Source organism: Centroberyx gerrardi, chromosome 20, assembly GCF_048128805.1.
Source record: "Centroberyx gerrardi isolate f3 chromosome 20, fCenGer3.hap1.cur.20231027, whole genome shotgun sequence".
Taxonomy (NCBI): Eukaryota; Metazoa; Chordata; class Actinopteri; order Beryciformes; family Berycidae; genus Centroberyx; species Centroberyx gerrardi.
The window spans coordinates 7,434,493-7,452,602 of record NC_136016.1 but is presented as its reverse complement, the minus strand read 5'-3'; the positions used below and the strand labels follow the sequence as shown (position 1 = coordinate 7,452,602).

Genomic DNA, 18,110 nt, shown 5'->3' with positions numbered 1-18,110 from the left:
CTTCAAGCCACAATGAATAGTTTATTATAATCGCAGGTCCATTATTTACTAGTTATGTCTTTGTGTGATAAAGGAGCTGGGCTCAGCGCTAGTGGACAGGGACCGGGCCATCTGTGAAAAGAACGAGCTGCTGGAGAAGTACTGCCACGAGGTGAAGGACAAGGCAGAGGCCCAGAAGGAGCTGAGCCAGGCCTGCAAGGACATTGAGACGGTCCGCGAGGAGAGGGACGTGGCCCGCAAGGAGAGGACAGAGGCCATCATCCAGAGGGACCAGCTGCTGCGAGAGTACTACCAGGCCAGACAGGTAGACTGACAGACGGGAGATTTATCATTACAAATGGAGGGATTGATTTATTTCTCTGACCGTAATCCCTTCATCCCATCTCATATATGGTAATAGATGGGTTTTCGCCACAGCTGGCAGTTTTCCACACATCGATTTCACCATTATTGTATTTTGTTGAGAAGCGTGTCTATCTAACCACTACAATACATCGGGGTGTAGACGTCTGTCTAAGTGATTGTCGAATTTACCCTGATGGAAGTCCCAAGATTCCTGCATTAGGAAATTACCAGCAATTAGGAGAAAAGGCCTTTTCTGACTTTGACACATAGTGCACTAGAAAACTGTGCTGCATCATAAATAGATAATTAAGTCAGCCAACGTAAAGTAGAAAATCCAATAGAATTAATTTAGCCCTGCACATAATTCATGCTTTCACTGTGCCTCACAGACTAGTCCCCCTGCAATAGTTTTTTGAGCTTGTGAAGACCATATGCCATTGTAGTATGTATTTTTGAAATGGTCCCTTATCCTGTTGTCAGTCAGCTATCCCAAGTGTGTGTGTGTGAGTGTGAGATAGAGACAGAGAGAGAGAGGGACAACTATGGATACACTGGCAGAATCCTCAGCAAGAGTTAAATCTAGAATACTATATCTGACCCACTTCACTTCACACCACACTACCTAATCCAATCCACGACTGTCACGCCCCAAAATACCTCTAACACACAGTTCATGGGGAAAAGTTGCCATTTAATTTATAGCTACTGCAATTGATTTTAGGTGTTGAGGCATGGTTAGGCATGATGGAAGCATTCCATCTTCAGTGCATTAACCAAAGTGGATTAAGCTGAAGTTGTTCTTCTGAAAGATGGCTGGCTTCTTTTGAACTGATCTGATTTCGTATGCAAATCTTTTTTTTTCTTAAAGGTAACTGGCAACTTCAGGTGTTTTGATATAGTGGAGTAAAAATAACTTTTGCAGGGAAAAAGTCAAATGGAAAAGAATTAAAATCAAGTAAACGTCCTTCAAAAATTTATTAAAGTACCATATTAAAGTAAATGTGCCTAGGTACTTACAATCCTTCCATCAACTTAAAACATTTCCTTCACCTCCTCCAGAAACAAGACTCTGCCACTCTGGACATGGAACGAGCCAACAAGGAGATTGAGATGCTGAGGAAACAGTACGAGGCCATCTCTCAGGAGCTGAAGGAGGCCTCACAGGAGGCCGAGGTAGCCAAGTGCCGACGGGACTGGGCCTTTCAGGAGAGGGACAAGATAGTGGCAGAGAGGGAGAGCATACGGTAAGGACACAGAAACAAAAATGCACTCGGCTCGAATGGGTCTGAAAGACGCCTTTTGTTTCTTACTGGCAGATATGTCATATTTACGCTGCATGCTTCGTCAGTGCACAGGGACTTGGGCGAAAATAGATTTGTTTACATTTTCTGTGACACCTCATGAATGCGTGTGCATCTGTCAGCACGCTATGTGACAACCTGAGGCGAGAGAGGGACCGAGCTGTGAGTGATCTGGCAGACGCTCTGAGGAATCTGGATGACACGAGGAAGCAGAAGAACGATGCTGCGCGCGAACTCAAAGAGCTAAAGTGAGTCATTCCTCCATGCACTTCTTCCTTTTTTTGCCAGACTTATGCCATCTCTCGCACTATTTATAGGACTGAAACTGGAATCTTATTCTTTCATGTTTCCACTTGTGTGAGAATCTGTGCTGGGCTAATTTTGAGGATGCGGTGTTGTAATTTCAAACCAGATCTTTTGCGCCACCTAGTGGTTGAATTAGGTCACTGACTGAGTAAAGTTCAGACTATTTCTGGAGGTGACTACACATACTGAGGAGGTTTACAAATTCCATGTTTCCTATAGAGAAAAGATGGAGGACCAGTTAGAGAAGGAAGCGAGGTTTCGTCAGCTGATGGCCCACAATTCACATGACTCGGCCATCGACACCGACTCAATGGAATGGGAGACGGAAGTTGTAGAATTTGAGAAGGACAGAGTATGAACAACTATTGATCTTGTCATTTTCTCAGATGTATATGAAGTAAATTACAGGTTTAAATGAAACCGATCTTGAACATATAATCAAATCAGAATGATATTGTATTGATCTTGTCTTATTTCAGGAGGACATGGATTTGAAAGCACTTGGGTTTGATATTGCCGAAGGGGTAAATGATCCATATTTACCAGGAGATTGTGGCATATTTGTCAGTAAAGTGGATAAAGGAAGTATTGCTGAAGGAAGATTAAGGTAAATGTCACACCGCTCTGCCACATCAGTAATGCAGCAACAATCAATGTTCTTTTTTTCTTTTGGAGAAATTGATTCACTGAAAAGTCCTTTCTCTCTGTACAGGGTGAACGATTGGTTGTTGAAAATTAATGACGTGGACCTGACCAATAAGGATAGGAAGCAGGTGATCAAAGCCGTGCTCAGCGGAGAGGGAGTGATCAATATGGTGGTTCGCAGGAGGAAGTCACTGGGCGGACGGGTCATCACTCCCATCCAGTTAAACCTTGTTGGACACAAAGGTCGGCTCCATCAAGAGAAACCTTTCCAATTAAAACAGTCCAATTACATTTCATTCTAATAACATTTCAGTACACAAAACTGATGCATATATTGCAAGAATACAAATCTAATTAAAGATTTCATAGTTGAATATTTGGTGGTGGTAGATGTGTGGGTGGTGAATGTTTTTGGATTTCAATTTTTGATAATGAAACTCAATGTGATTTCTCACCTTGTTTCTGTCTTCACCTCCAAAGACAGTGGCATAGGCCTGGAAAGTGGAGTGTTTGTCGCCACTTTGGCTCCAGGAAGTCCAGCTGCTAGAGACAACTCTCTTACTGTCGGGGATAGACTGTTAGCTGTGAGTATACCGTTTTGTTTACATGAGAAGGAATGGTGCCCATTTGACTGCTATGATGGGCATCAACATTGACCTTTAGTGCCCTCTGCTGTTCATAATAATGTTGTGTTCAAATCAAGGAACACAGCCTGCCTCTGTGATATTCCAGACCGTCATGAAATGTTATTTTGGATCATCATGTCCTAATTGACCATCCATAACGAATCCATGAACCTTGTGTTTCCCATGCAAATGCCTTGGCAAGCAAACTTAATGATGTATATATCATATTGTCCTTGGAGTTCTGACTGCTGGACTTTTCCTGATCTTGAGTGATGATCTGATTTGTTTTTGCTCTTCAGATAAATGGAATCGCACTCGATAACAAGTCGCTCTCTGAATGTGAGGCTCTGCTGAGGAACTGCCGTGATTCTCTCAGCATCTCCCTCATGAAGGTGAAGTCTTCATTTACCACCACAGAGGAAAACTAACACTCATCTAGTCCCTGGAGCTATGGCATAGACCCAGCCAGATGATAAGAAAACAAATTACGATGTGATACTCCCTTTAGAACTAGTTGGGTGAGAATAATTGCAATGAGCTTCTGGAAGTGAGAGATAAAAGTCTATTAGGCTGAGCCATTAGGTTTTCTCTTGTTAACGGTGTTATCCATCCAAGATCGATCAGATTGTTAAATCCGATGTGAAGCACGTCAGTTTAAAGTAGTAATTAGCACAGAATGAGAAAAAAGTAATCGCTAACACTTGAGTAACTGTGACTCTATTGTCAGCAGCCTCTATGAGCACTGCAAAATGTGAAATAATTTCCGCTTCTGTAGAGGGTAGTCTTTGGATTAGTGTTCATTGCCAATATCTCACTCACTCAACCTGGGATTTTCTAAAGTCCAAATACAAAGGATGGATTTTTTTTGGTGAGAAATCTAATTTGTGTGAGTCATTGTAACATCAGGACTATCTTGACCTAGGAGATATGATGTCTAGATATTGCTTTTTTTTTAAGGGTTGATTTCTCACAAACTGATTAGTGTGTCACATCCCACACTGAGTCACAGAGAAATTTCGGTTTTCAAAAGCACCCTTGTATGCTTTGTGTAATTTCTAGTCCTGTAAAAGTAATGAGTATTCAACTATTCCCCCCACAGTTCCTCCCACAGAGCTGCTCTGGGCAGAGTTTATTTGAAAGTTTGAGAGACTCAGAAAAGAACTCCAACTTCCGGCTCCACTCCTGTGAGCTCCACGCCAGGAACTGCAGGAACTCCAAGCACAACTGCTCCACCCAAACAGACATTTACAGCTCTGACTTAGGCAGCGGAGGGGATGAGGGACGTAAGGACCCGGGTGACACTTTAGACAGCAGCAGCACCCAGTGCCACCACAAGCCCTTTTCTAGTAGCTCCCTGCACTCCCGCTCGCTTTCCCACCGAGGAGGCTCCTCCACCCCGCACAGTCCCTCGGAGCCCCACCAGGAGTTCTGCTACAGGAGGCAGGACCTCCACCATCGCCCCCTCACCTTCACCCCTGTGGTCTCCGACTGCAGCCCCCAGCAGGCCTCCCTGGACAGAGGGCAGGGCCCACCAGAGAAGCCCAGCGGAGGCACATGGCCCAAAGTCATGGTTGGAGCCTCCATTCCTGAGTGCGCCCAGCTGTCCATCTACAAAAAGCCCAAACAGAGGAAGTCAATCTTTGACGTGGATACTTTCAGAAGACCCGAGGCACCCCCCAAGCTGGACTACCTGTCTCTGTCCCAGCTGCCCAAGCACTCCCCGCAGAGCTCCAAATCCGAGGCCGGTCAGACTCCTCCCACCCCGCCAGCCAGGAGCGACTCGTTCAGGTTCAAACACCGTCAGCAGAACAGCTCGGCGTCGGACTCCACCATCACTACAGGCACTCCCCCGGCCTCCCCGGCCCAGTCCTTAAGCCCACAAGACGGGGGAGAGGCAGGGAAGCAGCACTACTACGCTGATGCTTCTCCAGTGGAGACCAAGAGCAGCTCCAGGAAACCTGCTGAGGAGGAGGGGAGTAGGCAGAGGTCAGAGGAGCAGGACAGGAAGAGGTACCGGCCAAAATCGGCACCGGCGCTGCGGCGAAACGTGACCCCTTTACACATCCCAATTCCCATGCAGGTAACTGAGACACCCTATGAATTTTAATGCGTTATCCTTCTTTGAGCCATTTGGCATCTTTGTTGATATGTGAGTGTGTATATTTAAGCCTTATGCTTCTCTCTTCTCCCAAAATTCCTGGTGGGTCTTAGCAGCTGTTGTTTGCTTTTTGCAGGTACAGAGTTTCTCTAACGACGAGCATTCCCCAGAGCCGGTGGACTTGGTACGCTTCTCTCCCATGCGCTCCCATCGCTACAGCATGCCCTTTGCACCCCCAGGCTACAGCAGCATCGCTCCACGTAAGCCACCCGACCAACATGACCCATTCTGTTCTGCTTTTACATTTGTGAGTGAGTATTCAGTCTTGTGATCATTATAGCATTTTTTGACGTCTGATCTTTCCCCTTGTCCTTTGCCTTCCTCCAGATCCAGCACACCGAGGCCTAGCCCCATGTCCTGCTGTGACCGCTGTGATGAGGAACCCAGTCTACACAGCCTGGAGCCATGAGATCCAGCCCAACAACTGTCCTCCGGCACCCAGCCCGGGCGTCCACCCACATTCGCATACCAGGTGCTATATCCCTCCGCCCACCCATCTGCCCGCCTGTCTGCATGTTTGTTTGTTCACACTAATATGTCCAGTGATGTCATTCTTAGTTAGGTCAGCACATCCTGTGAGTAATCAGCAAATTATTTTTCACATCATTTTTAATCTGCGTATCATTGTATCTCAGTCAACATTGATATAATAAATCCTGTAATGTAGTAATGATGTAATTATTGTGCAAAATAACATTGTTTACCCTGCCCCAGATCTCATGAACAGATGGCATGGAGCAAATTATATCTTGCTCTGGGTTGAATAATTGACTGCCGGGGGACTTATTGAGGCCCTTTTCTCCACTTCTAGCCCCCAGCATCAAGGTCGGCTCAGTCTGGACCTCAGCCACAAGCGCACTGGAGACTTAACTGAGACGAGCTACAGCCAACCACCACACAGCACCAACTCCCTGCCGTCCAGTGCCAGACTGGGTATGTGCGGAGTCCCACATTTGTCAGGCTGCTAGTTTTATGCAAATTCTAACTTCCATAATCTGTCCTATAAATTATCTGTCCCGTTATGTCTTCATGGTAAATAAATTCCATCTGTTTGTGGCACTCCTTAGGCTCCTCAAGTACTTTACAGTTTAGGGCGGAGCGCATTAAGATCCCCCCGACTCGATATCCACGTTCTGCTGGGTCTGACAGAGGTATGGTTGAGTTTTGCAGCTACAGCATCAGGCAACACAGCATTTACATATATATTTTGTCTGAATCCATATCTCTGTCACTGAGAGACATTTACCCCGTTGATGTGAAAACCATTCTCTCCCTTGCCACTGCAGGCTCCCTCTCCCATTCAGAGTGTAGCAGCCCGACACCTCCAATGTCCCCCGTTAACCTGGAGACATCATCTTTCAGCAGCAGCCAATCACAGAGCTCCATTTCCATTCAGCCCAGGATATCAGTCAGCCCTGCTCCAATTGGTGACAGGCGGAAAGATAGGTAGGCCAGCCCCCCTTCTGGGTCATCATACTGCCATCACTCATTGCAACACTGGGATGTGTTTTCCTCCATTTGTCTGTACTTCTGTCTACATCATTGTGATGAAGTGCTTGTAAAGCGGTAAACAAAGCTGTGAGCCCTGTCCCACGTCATTAGTAGCTGGCTTAGACTCAGTATCTATCAGATTATCCTCATCGCTCTCCTCTCTGCTGTTGCTCAGTATTACCTGACACTTTTCCTCCTTGCTATAGGTGATCACTATCTTTCTTCCCTCTCTCCATCTCTTCCTCAGATGTCTTTCTTATAACACATCCTCTCTCAGACTCCCACTGGCAGCTAAGCCCAAGTTCTTCTCTTTAAGAAGCTTGAGGTTTGTTCTGTGCTACTCGGAGTGAAATATTTGCTATCTGCAAGATTGTTATGGCATGCATCGTTCTGAGTACACATCGCAGAAATAAATCTGTTAAATTACAGATGTGCTCTAGGTTTGTTTGAATGTTTAATAATGCTAATAATGAAAGCTAATGGATGCATTTCTCTTAAAAGTCATCATTCTTTTCTGTGCTTCTAATTAATTCAGAGTGCTGTTGAATCTTGTATGATTGCATGATTTTGAGTTGGAGTCTAAAATGTGCTTTGCACTCACCGCACAGCTCCCATATCTTATTGTTGAAACCTTTTTAACAGAAGCAATACATCTTTGCCTTAGAGGAATTGTCAAATGCAAATCACAATCTAGGGAGCTACATTGTGTTGGATCCATTAGACTGCAGGCAGCAGCTTCTCTTTTCCTTTTCATTTGCTGTAGAATTGCCTTTGGTATTGTTTGGTATTGTGCTAGGTTTGCATTGATCAGAGTCACATCTTGCATCCTCCCAGCAGTCTTCGTGGTTTTCCACAGATGTCAGTGCATCACAGTTGTTCAAAGTGTCCTTTCCTCTTTCTCTCCAAAGGCCATACTTGGAAGAGCCACGCAATGTGACGGTACAGAAAGGGGCAGAACCACTGGGCATCTCCATTGTGAGCGGGGAGAACGGTGGAGTGTTTGTGTCCAAAGTGACAGCAGGCAGCATCGCCCACCAAGCTCGTTTGGAGTATGGTGACCAACTCCTAGAGGTAGCTACCACCCTCTGTCCAAATATCTAGCTGTGGTTATCAATACAAAGTGTGATTTGCTGTCTGTTTCTAATGAATTATTGCTGTTTTAATTCCAGTTCAATGGAATCAACCTGCGGAATGCCAATGAGCAGCAGGCCCGTCTGGTCATCGGGCAGCAATGTGACACAGTCACCATTCTGGCTCAGTATAATCCTCACATGTTTCAGCCGGGCAACCACTCCCGTTCAGGGTAAGAACTAGAATCATTGGGACTGAGGTATAAAAATACCACTGTAACAATTTATACAGAGTGGTTTATGAATTTCAGATGATCAAATTGTAGGAATTGCTTACAGTACAGCATGATTAAATAAATGTAATAGCTATGCTACATACATGGACACATAACACTAAGTATCAAACAACACATAATGAGTACAAAACATACAACACACTGCACTGCAAAAACAGCAAGTGGTGCAAGATGAGTGCAAAATATAACCAGCATAAAATAATAAATGCAGACGTTGAACATGCATACAGTATCTGCAAAACAACATGGAGTGCAATAAGTTGCACATATGCTATAAATTTGTTTATACAGTGTATGGAATGTATATATGCACCTTCGTTACCTCATTTTAAGTATCACCTCTTTTAAGGTTGACATTGTCTCTGAAAATCACCAAATAACGTCATAACTTCATAAGATTCTACCCCCCTCCCTTTCTCCTCAGTTCTCGGATGGAGTCCATCAGCAACCAGCCGACCCCCCAGGACAGCGGCGCCACAACCCCAGACAGTCACTCCACCATTGATACATTGAGTGAGCAGGATGAGGGCACCATGACTCCACCATCCAAACAGACCACTCCTGCTACCAGCCCTCACAGCTCTTTCAGGTAGGACCGGAAAGTATCTCAGTTTTCTCAGATACCACTATTTCAGGGGAAGCTCTTCTCTGTGTCTTTTCAGATTTCATGTTCTGTTTGTCACATTTATTTCGCTGTTGATATTTCACTGTTGAGATATACCATGCTGCTACATCTATAGCAAACACATATGAAAAGCCTTAAGCTATAGCCATTGGGGGTCAGGAAGGGGGACCTGAGAAATTCAAACCCTGACCGCGAGCTCTGCCTCCAGGCTGCCTGGTGCAGGTTCCCGCAAGGCTGTAGAGCCTCGGCTGGTGAGGCTGAAGAGGACCCAGGTGGAGCTGGGGGTTCAGATCTGTGGAGGCAACCGTTACGGCATCTATGTAGAAAGTCTGGAGGATGACAGCCCTGCTAAGAGCCCTGATGGCCTGCTGCCTGGAGACTTTATACTGGAGGTACCTGCAGCATTTATCAGAATCGCTTTAATTCAGCAAGTACAACTGCTGCACAATGAATATGACCTGGTCAGTTGGTGCTGACACATTTGAGGAAAGTTGGACAATATGGGATTGACACACTGGGTGCAGGATGAAATGTAATGGCACCTCACATATAATTCAGACAAGATGTGCTGTGTGTTAAGTAGACTGAACAGAAGCACAGGGCAGTTATACATTCAAAGTGCAAGAATTGTTCATATGTGGCATAATTTGTAGCAGCTTTGGCATAGTCACAGATTTACAAAGTACAACTAGGTAGCTAAATGGCAAAATATGCACATATCATACCATATCTGCAAATCCTTCTTTTACTTTGATTCATTTTGGGCTTCTTAAAAACTGTTTTAATATTTTTTATGCATTGCTTGACTTGATGTTACAGAAAATGATGAGTCATTCTGTGTTGGCAGCCTAGCTCAGTATCCCTTTGTCTACTGTGTAATTTATGTTTTTCACAGTACAACGGCATCAACATGAAAAGCAAAACCGCTGAAGAGGCTTATTTGGAAATGTTGAAACCAGCTGAAACGGTCACGTTCAAAGTCCAGCACTGTCTGGAGGAACTTGCTGTGATCAAAGATTCCCCTGGAGATGGGTTCTTCATAAGGTAACTAATTATCAAACAAAACTAACTGGTGACAAAGTTTCCACTTCATTTGTCCCAATGGGTAACTACATTTGCGGCAGGTATTAAAGCCAACATTAAACATACTGTGCGACTGACAAGCACAACAATCAGTCACCAATGCAAAGTGTCAGTGCAAAGTTTCAGGCAAGCAGCATGAGACAAGTCCTTATGCTTATTTTTCGCCGTTTCTTTTTTTTTGGCAGTAGTGACTCCTGCTTATCCCTGCTATCTTACTGGCTATTATGTTGTTGTTCTTCAGCCACGTTTGTCTGTCAGTTTGATATTTCCTTGTATCACCAAAGGTCAGGGGAAAAAGTTCACCATAACCTGAACTCCTTTATTGTTCCTTCTCCTCTCAGAGCACTTTATGAGAGGTTGGCAGAGGTAGAGCAGGAACTGAGCTTTAAGAAAGATGACATCCTGTATATTGAAGATACACTACCAAATGGCAATTTTGGCTACTGGATGGCCTGGAAACTCGACGAGAATGCACAGAAGCTGGAGAAAGGGCAGATCCCCAGTAAATACATGTAAGTCCAGCCTATAGTTCGCTTTACGTTTACACATTGGATGTGATGGGTGTGTTATTACAGTTCAATTTATCTGAACCCGCTGTTATATCTCCATAACATAAGGATGGACCAGGAGTTCTACAGAAGACACAGCATGCCCGATATGAAAGATGATAACGGCACCAGCAAGACTCTGTCTGCCGCCGCACGCAGATCCTTCTTCCGTCGGAGACAGAAGCACAAGCGCAGTGGATCCAAGGATGGGAAGGATCTGATGGCTCTGGATGCCATAAGCACAGATTCCTTACCCATCACAGAGGGTGAGAAAACAACTGCCACGACGCACAAGGCACAGCATAATTAGAATCACTAGATTAACGGTATGTCTCTTATACTGCCGTGTAACTAATTATGCTTCAGTACATGTGCGGCAGTACCCTAAAGTTTAGAGAACCAGATGTGTGACCAGCTGGGAATATCTGGGTGGGGGAAGCAAATGAGTAGTGCAACAACCATTAAAGTGCCCTTGAGCAAGGCACTTAACCCCCAACTGCTCCAGTAGACTTGCTTGGTGGCCAGCTGTGTTGGGCAGCTCCCAGGTGTGAATGTGTGTAAATGTGTAAATGAAGCAGGTGGTGCTGGAAAAAGCATGCATGCTCAGCAAAACCCCTCCCTGAATATAACTTTGAAAAAAAATTGACGGTCAGAACTACATTACAAGGTTCATTGTAGGGCAACTTCATCTTGGTGTATTTCTATGCCGTCTTGGTGTCTTTCTGAATGAATGACATATTTCTCTATTTACTGCTCAGATGGAGTTAGCCTGGTGTACCAGCGGGTCCAGAAGGTGGATTGCTCGTTCCCCAGACCAGTGCTGATCTTGGGTCCATTAGTGGAGGCCAACAAGGACATGCTGGTGAAGGAGGCTCCTGCCAAGTTCTGTCGCTGTCTGCCTGGTGAGCTAGCATACACATGACATCCAGTCTGTAATTAGAGTTTATTTATTCATGAAGGGTGATCATGATGTGTGTGCGTCAGGTTTGCACTGCTGTCTTCTGTTGCATGTTATAGAGAGATTTTACCGAGTTTGACCAGTTTCTAAAATGATGACATCTATTTTGCTTCCAGAGGTTATGAAGGCATCTCAGCAGGCAATTGAGCGGGGAGTGAAGGATTGTGTGTTCATCGACTACAAGCGGAGGAGCGGCCATTTTGACGTGACAACTGTTGCTTCGATAAAAGAAATCACAGAGAGGGTATATTGTTCTCACTTTAGAATATGTTTCTATACCAGGGCTGTGAAAAGTGGCACCTGTGGGCCAAATAATCAATATCCAGTGTTATTTCTTGGCCCATTGCCCATGTTAAATGTTTGTAATTCTCCCTGCCAATTTGTACACCCCTGTCCTCTACAAACAGACCTAGGCTGCAAATTGGAGTTGAATTAAGTCTGTCCAGCAGGTATTTAATACCAAATCTGTGTGTCAGTATTCAGTCACATTTATCTTTGGTGTTAAGCTCTTTTCTGGCAACTGTGCCGGGTGGGGTTTCCCAAAAATTCAGGAAAAAAGGCATCTCCAGTCCCGGGATGTTCCAAATTCAGACTTGTTTTTTGATGCATGATATCTATCTTAAGAGGAGGCAGAATAAGTCTGGCAAACTGCAGGGAGTATTGCAATAATCCCCCATGGGGATTAACTTGGAAATAAAGACACTCCAGGGTGCATACAAACAGAGCAGAACCAAAGCAGGTGGAGGCTGAGTGGAGGAGGCTGTTGCAAATAGCAGCAGCAGTAACAGCAGCAAAGCACACATCGCTATACAGAGTGAACAAGAGTGTGAAGGCCTTTAAATAGACCGCCAGTTCAGTGCAGTGAGGTGTGATAGGTGAGGCAGCAGTCAGCTGAAACAGCATAACATGACTTGGAGTGTCCTGCCAGAATTAGGTCAGTTGATGTTCTTATGATTTCCAAATCACAGACACTATCAAACACCATAAATTATTACATTTGTTAATTGGTAAATTATTACACACACATCTAAAGAAAGGAAATACATTCTGGGTTATATCTTAAAGAAATTAAACGCTACAAATAACAATCATTACCAATAAAAAATAATTTGGCTATTTGTATATCTACAGTTGTTAAGTGATGGCCTAATCCTTCACTAAGTTAAGTCTGCCAACTCTGAATTGCAGCTTTAATGACAGCTTTATGTTGTGTGCTTAGATATGTATCCGAAACCATGACAAAATATAAGTAACAAAATGAAGTTGTGTTTGTCAAATTTGTTTTTTTATGTTTTTTCTTGGTAAAATTCTGCTTTGCACCATCCCTCATTTCTCACGCAGTCTTTTGTTGTCATTTTCTCTCATAGGACTGTCACTGTTTACTTGACATTGCCCCTCACGCCATTGAGCGACTTCACAGCGTTCACATCTACCCAATCGTCATATTCATTCGCTACAAAAACGCCAAGCAGATAAAGTGAGTAGTCCCATGCCTTTTTATAGATGTTTGTTCGTTTTTTTTTTTTTTTATCTTTGTTGCCTGGAGAAATGTCAAGGATATGTCAGGTTTGCTTTGTGTTTTCAGTGCCACTGCTGTTTACCCAATTTCACTTCAAGTTCGAATCCTCCAAAGACAGACTGTAGAAACTGGTTCATCCAGATTTTGGTTATGGAGGCTGTTCAGGACAATAACATTTTCAGAAAATTGAATCGTACTGAAATTTTGGTCCAAAGCTTATTCAAAATATAAAACATTTATGCACAGAAATAATGAAAATACTGTCTGTAGTGTCTGATTCATTTAATTAGCTGTCTAATTTCCAGTAAACTATCTGATTGGACATTTAAATGCATATATAATTAAAAGAAAATCGGTTATATAGAAACAGTAGAATATTATTTGGCATCACTGCTTTCTTGGCTCATTTTGCCCAGTAAGTACATTGTTGGTTAGGAGACCTGACATTAGGATGAATGAGCTGGTGCTGTACTATTCCCAGCTATCCCCCGAGCTAGTCTCATCTCTGGTAGTGCCACTTCTCCTTCCAGCAGCCGTAATTCTTGATGACTTTTCCTTAATGTCTGCAGCGTCATTTTCTCTCTGTCCCGGCAGACCCCCGGGAAATTGACATTTCCAAAAGTACCACTGGTTTGATTATCACTGGTTCATGTCACAGACGTGCCAAAAACTAATTAATCAAAATGATTTGATCACAATTTCATTAGTTCAGGGGCCGTAGCCCACTCTCTTCCACCACCTGCCGGGGTTTTGATAGGATAATTGTGATTTACCAAAGATCCCTGGCTTTTTCATTTATAATCGCAGGGGAAGATTAAGTCTGCTGAACCCTCAGCAAGGTCCTTTATGTTCACACGCACACACACACACTCACACTCACACTCAGGTCTGGCAGGAACAGACTTTCTCAAACACACATGTACACACGCACACACACACACACACACACATGCATGAAGTGGTGCAGCAGGCAAACATGGAGGCTGATTGCTGCTAAGCCTTCTCTGTCATCAGCTGAGTGCCAGCTGTCCCAGCGAGCGGCTAGCAGGGCCTGTGGCTCCGCTTTGTGGCGTGGGTGGCTAAAACACTGGCCGCATCCCTCTACCGCCACATACACATACACACACCACCCACTGCCTGCCTGGAGCGGCGTTTGACAGAAGCTCAAGCTATTCCCCGTGTTTTTATCCTCTGGAAGGCATCACCAGCCCAATATTTTCACTGCTACATACTCAGTGCCAGGGAAAGATGAGCACGATTCTAGGTTAGGTCAGAAGCTCTCGGTGGATGCAGACTGAGAACCCATCAGTCGCATTACTTCTTTCTGAGAATGTTTTTCAGATATGAAGTAAACTGATAGGTTGTTTGGCAGTGTAGGGATCTCACTGAAGCGCAGCAGGGTATCTATTAAACTTGCTGTAGGTAAGACTTGAGTATGAAGTCACATAGTTACATTTTTCAGTTATTTCAGTGCAGCTTTTATCACCCAATCACACCAGGATGCATTAAGTGACAGGTTTGGATGGACAAAAGTAGGATTTTGCTCACATTGCTATCAGATCTTCAAAACCGGATACTGAAGTGCTCAGGCTCACATTGTGATTGAATTTGTAGGTAGTCTGGTTGTAATCCAGCCACAATGTGCATGCAAGCAATGTAAAGAGATGTACAGGGAGAGTGGGGGGAAAAGTAAGGCAAGCGGATTTAAATAAATACAGCCACTAGAGACAATTAACAGCTATTTTCAGGACAAGTGTGGACATTCAGTGATGTAATCTCACAAAATCTGATTTTAAGAATCAAATCTAAAAAATGATGTTGAAATGACAAGTGTAACTGTAGCTCTACATGGCTGTCGGAGTCATACAGGTTTTTGTATCACACTGTCTACCCAGTATACTCTTTTATTAACCTGTGTATGATATGGTTGTGAAAAGAGATTTTCTAGCATGCTGACAGATTTTGTTGTTTTCCCCCCAGAGAGCAGAAGGACCCTCTGTACCTGCGGGATAAAGTCTCACAGAAACATTCCAAGGAGCAGTTTGAGACGGCACAGAAAGTAGAGCAAGAATACAGCAGGTTTTTCACAGGTTGGTGGTGAAGGCTTATTTTCATTCAGCTAGACCAAGTTAAAGCAATATTCCTCATAGTTTTAACATGGGGGTTGTTCGGCTCTTGACCGAACAACCCTTAGCTCTATATAAATATTATCATTATTGTCTGCATTCCTGTATCCACAGTGTGCTTTAAACCAATATTCCGCTTAGTTTTAACATGGGGTTTATTAACCAGAATATAAACTACTCACTAAGATCGGATGCAGCTGGACGAGTTTGTAGTGTTTGAATGAGGCCACGAAAATATCCTGACAACTTACATTTAACATGTTTGTGAACGGATCCAACAACAGATCCTGCTTTTAAGACGTACCAATTAAGCAGTAATTGGTACGTCGTCATTTTGTATTTCTATTCTTGGTTTATGCTAAAATTAGTATTTGAAAATGAAAGTAGATCCGGTCTCCCAAACAGGAACTATCTCTCCTAAATGGTATCCCTCCTCTATGTTCTCGTCTATCAATAAAAATGCTATTTGGTGAAATGACGAAAAAGTAAGGCCAAAAGTCAACTGAAAATCACAGTAGCAGGATCTATTGTTGAATCTGTTCACGAACATGATAAATGTCAGTTTTCAGGCTGCTTTCATGGCCTCATTCAAATGAATGGGAAGTAAAAATCCAAACACTACAAACTCGTCCAGCTGCATCCGATCTTGGTGATTAATTTATATTCTGGTTTTCACAGCTAAATAACCCCCATGTCAAAACTAAGTGGAATATTGCTTTAAGGCATACTGTGCATACAGGAATGCAGACAATAATGATAATATTTATATAGAGCTTTTAGAGATATCTTGGGATGTCTTGTTTTCAGTAGACGTCCCTAGCTCTACTCCAGCTCTACTGTGACAGCCGTGTATCTTGAGAAATGAAGTGAATGAGGCCCAGTAATCAGTACGGACAGCAATGTGTTTATGATGACTCATCGGAGAGACATTGCCGGAATGAACACCAGTATAAAAATGTATTTTATTTAACCTTTATTTCACTTCTGAGTCACACTAAGACGGAGCCTCATATTCAATGGAGCTGCGTTACGTAGCAAGAGGCATAAACAGACACCAAAATACACCAATAAAATAAGGTTCAATCATGGTAAGATTTAAAGTCAGATCTTTAAAATGGTGCAGGTTGACCAGTTTGAGTTTCAAGACGCGCTGGAGATCCACTCTCCAGTCAATTAACAACACTATATTAGGGGGCGATTAATGGAGAAGAGCTTTGTAAACGAACACATACCAGTGTTGATCCCCATGCTGAGATGGCCAGCCAACTTCTCCATATTATAGTACTATAATTATCACCAGTTAGAAATCTGAGTGCTGGGTGGTAGATGGCATCAAGGGGTGAAAGGAAAGTTGACTTCCTACAACACATGGGGAAAGTTGCTCTCGTTTCCATACAAGTAGCAAAGTTTCAGGCTGGACTTTTTGACATAGCGCTGCCTATTTTAAATTCAACCCCCCTCCCTATTATGTTGCAGGTGTTGTCCAAGGAGGCAGTCTGTCCTACATTTACACTCAGATCATGACCATCGTGGAGCAGGAGCAGAGCAAAGTACTGTGGATTCCAGACGGAGCCTCGTAGAAATGTCTCCTCTCACCTCTCACTGCATGTAACGCCTCAGCTCAGCAGAGGGTTTTTTTTTACAGGATGCACAGTGAATCGGTACGTCTGGCAGTCATCACGGTTAACTCCCAATACTGTTTCCACACAGCGCATATAACAATATCAGGTTTGTAATGGCACTGATGGTATTCATGTAATATTCCCACTACAATAATGAAGTACTACAGCTAGCGATTTGTTTACACTAGTGTTTAATGTAATGCTTACTTGAATGTTTTATTTTCCCTTAACTCTTAGCACTCCTTTATTCCAGTATGTCCCAAGAATATGTAGGACCACAGGCAGACTGCATCAATGCGTATTCAAATCAGTCGAGACTTGATTATAGAAGTGAGGATAGAATGGACCACTGTGTTCCCTTCTCTATATTTATACATATATTTTTTTTCTGCCATTTAATTTATCTAATCAAATCAAAGATGTTGGTTATGAACCTTTTTGTTATACAAATGTAGCTGTCTAGTTAATAGAAAGGATGCTATTTTCTCATTAATGTTTTTATTTATAGAGGAAAAATTTGGGCAAACTTGCTTAATTCACTTTATGTTGCAGCTGACACTTCTGTTGGATTTTGTCTTTAATGTTCTGCAGTGGCACCGTTATTTTTTTTAATAACATCATTTCAGTCCTCAACCATAACATTGTGCCAAACTAAGAATATTTTTATTATTCAGTACCCACCCTGGCATTTATTAACACTAAGATGTCCATTTTAAATCATGTTACTGGTACGTTAGTTTCACCATAGAGAATCCCACTTTGTGTGTTGTACTGATATTGCCAATATTGATTTAAATATTGTCTGATGTTCCTCTTTCTGAAGTGGATTATTTAAGAAGGGATATTTTATTTCTGGGCTTGACTGTCAACTAAAAGTATTTACAAGCACCTCTTGGACTCACAGTAGATCACCTTGTCAACATTTCATCTTTTTGAAGTTGGATGAAACACTCCAGTTCAAGCTGGCTCCTAATGAAGGTTAATATTTGTATCAAATGTTAAAAAATACAGTTAATGTAACAGAAGTTGTCTGTGGTTTTTTGTTGTTTTGTTTTACCAAATTTTAAGTTGTAGGTTTTTTTTTCTACAGCACTCCATTTGATAGATGTTACACATATTAGATAATTACCAAAGCAGCAATAAGTTGCATCCTTCAGCCTGCAAATATTAACATACGTAAATGAATTTGAGGAGAGGACGAATGTGTGATTGCTATGACTTTAAATGGTAAGTGATGTCTGAAGTCAGTCAGAGGAGGAGGGTGTCAAATGTGCAACCTGGTCGATCAGTGCACGTTTTTGTCCACTAGGGAGAGTAAATCACCACTCTAGTTCAGACTTGCCAACTTATCTGTTTTTTCCCCTTTTCTTGCCACATATTTACTACAGTTC

At 43.1% G+C, this 18,110-nt stretch overlaps 1 protein-coding gene across 1 annotated transcript in view; it reads left to right on the top strand.

Moving 5' to 3' along the window:
- Positions 1-17,725, top strand: part of LOC139918449 (disks large homolog 5-like) — a 29,432-nt gene extending 11,707 nt beyond the window's left edge. The window contains exons 8-33 of the mRNA XM_078290883.1: positions 74-304; positions 1,405-1,589; positions 1,769-1,894; positions 2,172-2,304; positions 2,432-2,559; positions 2,665-2,840; positions 3,078-3,181; positions 3,523-3,615; positions 4,323-5,303; positions 5,458-5,581; positions 5,709-5,853; positions 6,193-6,314; positions 6,449-6,532; positions 6,668-6,827; positions 7,781-7,943; positions 8,042-8,175; positions 8,663-8,827; positions 9,072-9,255; positions 9,759-9,907; positions 10,288-10,458; positions 10,564-10,760; positions 11,253-11,396; positions 11,569-11,696; positions 12,820-12,929; positions 14,952-15,061; positions 16,574-17,725. Of these exons, the coding sequence (XP_078147009.1) occupies positions 74-304; positions 1,405-1,589; positions 1,769-1,894; positions 2,172-2,304; positions 2,432-2,559; positions 2,665-2,840; positions 3,078-3,181; positions 3,523-3,615; positions 4,323-5,303; positions 5,458-5,581; positions 5,709-5,853; positions 6,193-6,314; positions 6,449-6,532; positions 6,668-6,827; positions 7,781-7,943; positions 8,042-8,175; positions 8,663-8,827; positions 9,072-9,255; positions 9,759-9,907; positions 10,288-10,458; positions 10,564-10,760; positions 11,253-11,396; positions 11,569-11,696; positions 12,820-12,929; positions 14,952-15,061; positions 16,574-16,677 (4,551 nt within the window). The 3' untranslated portion in view covers positions 16,678-17,725. The remainder of the gene's footprint in view (positions 1-73; positions 305-1,404; positions 1,590-1,768; positions 1,895-2,171; positions 2,305-2,431; positions 2,560-2,664; positions 2,841-3,077; positions 3,182-3,522; positions 3,616-4,322; positions 5,304-5,457; positions 5,582-5,708; positions 5,854-6,192; positions 6,315-6,448; positions 6,533-6,667; positions 6,828-7,780; positions 7,944-8,041; positions 8,176-8,662; positions 8,828-9,071; positions 9,256-9,758; positions 9,908-10,287; positions 10,459-10,563; positions 10,761-11,252; positions 11,397-11,568; positions 11,697-12,819; positions 12,930-14,951; positions 15,062-16,573) is intronic.
- Positions 17,726-18,110: the final 385 nt, after the last annotated feature.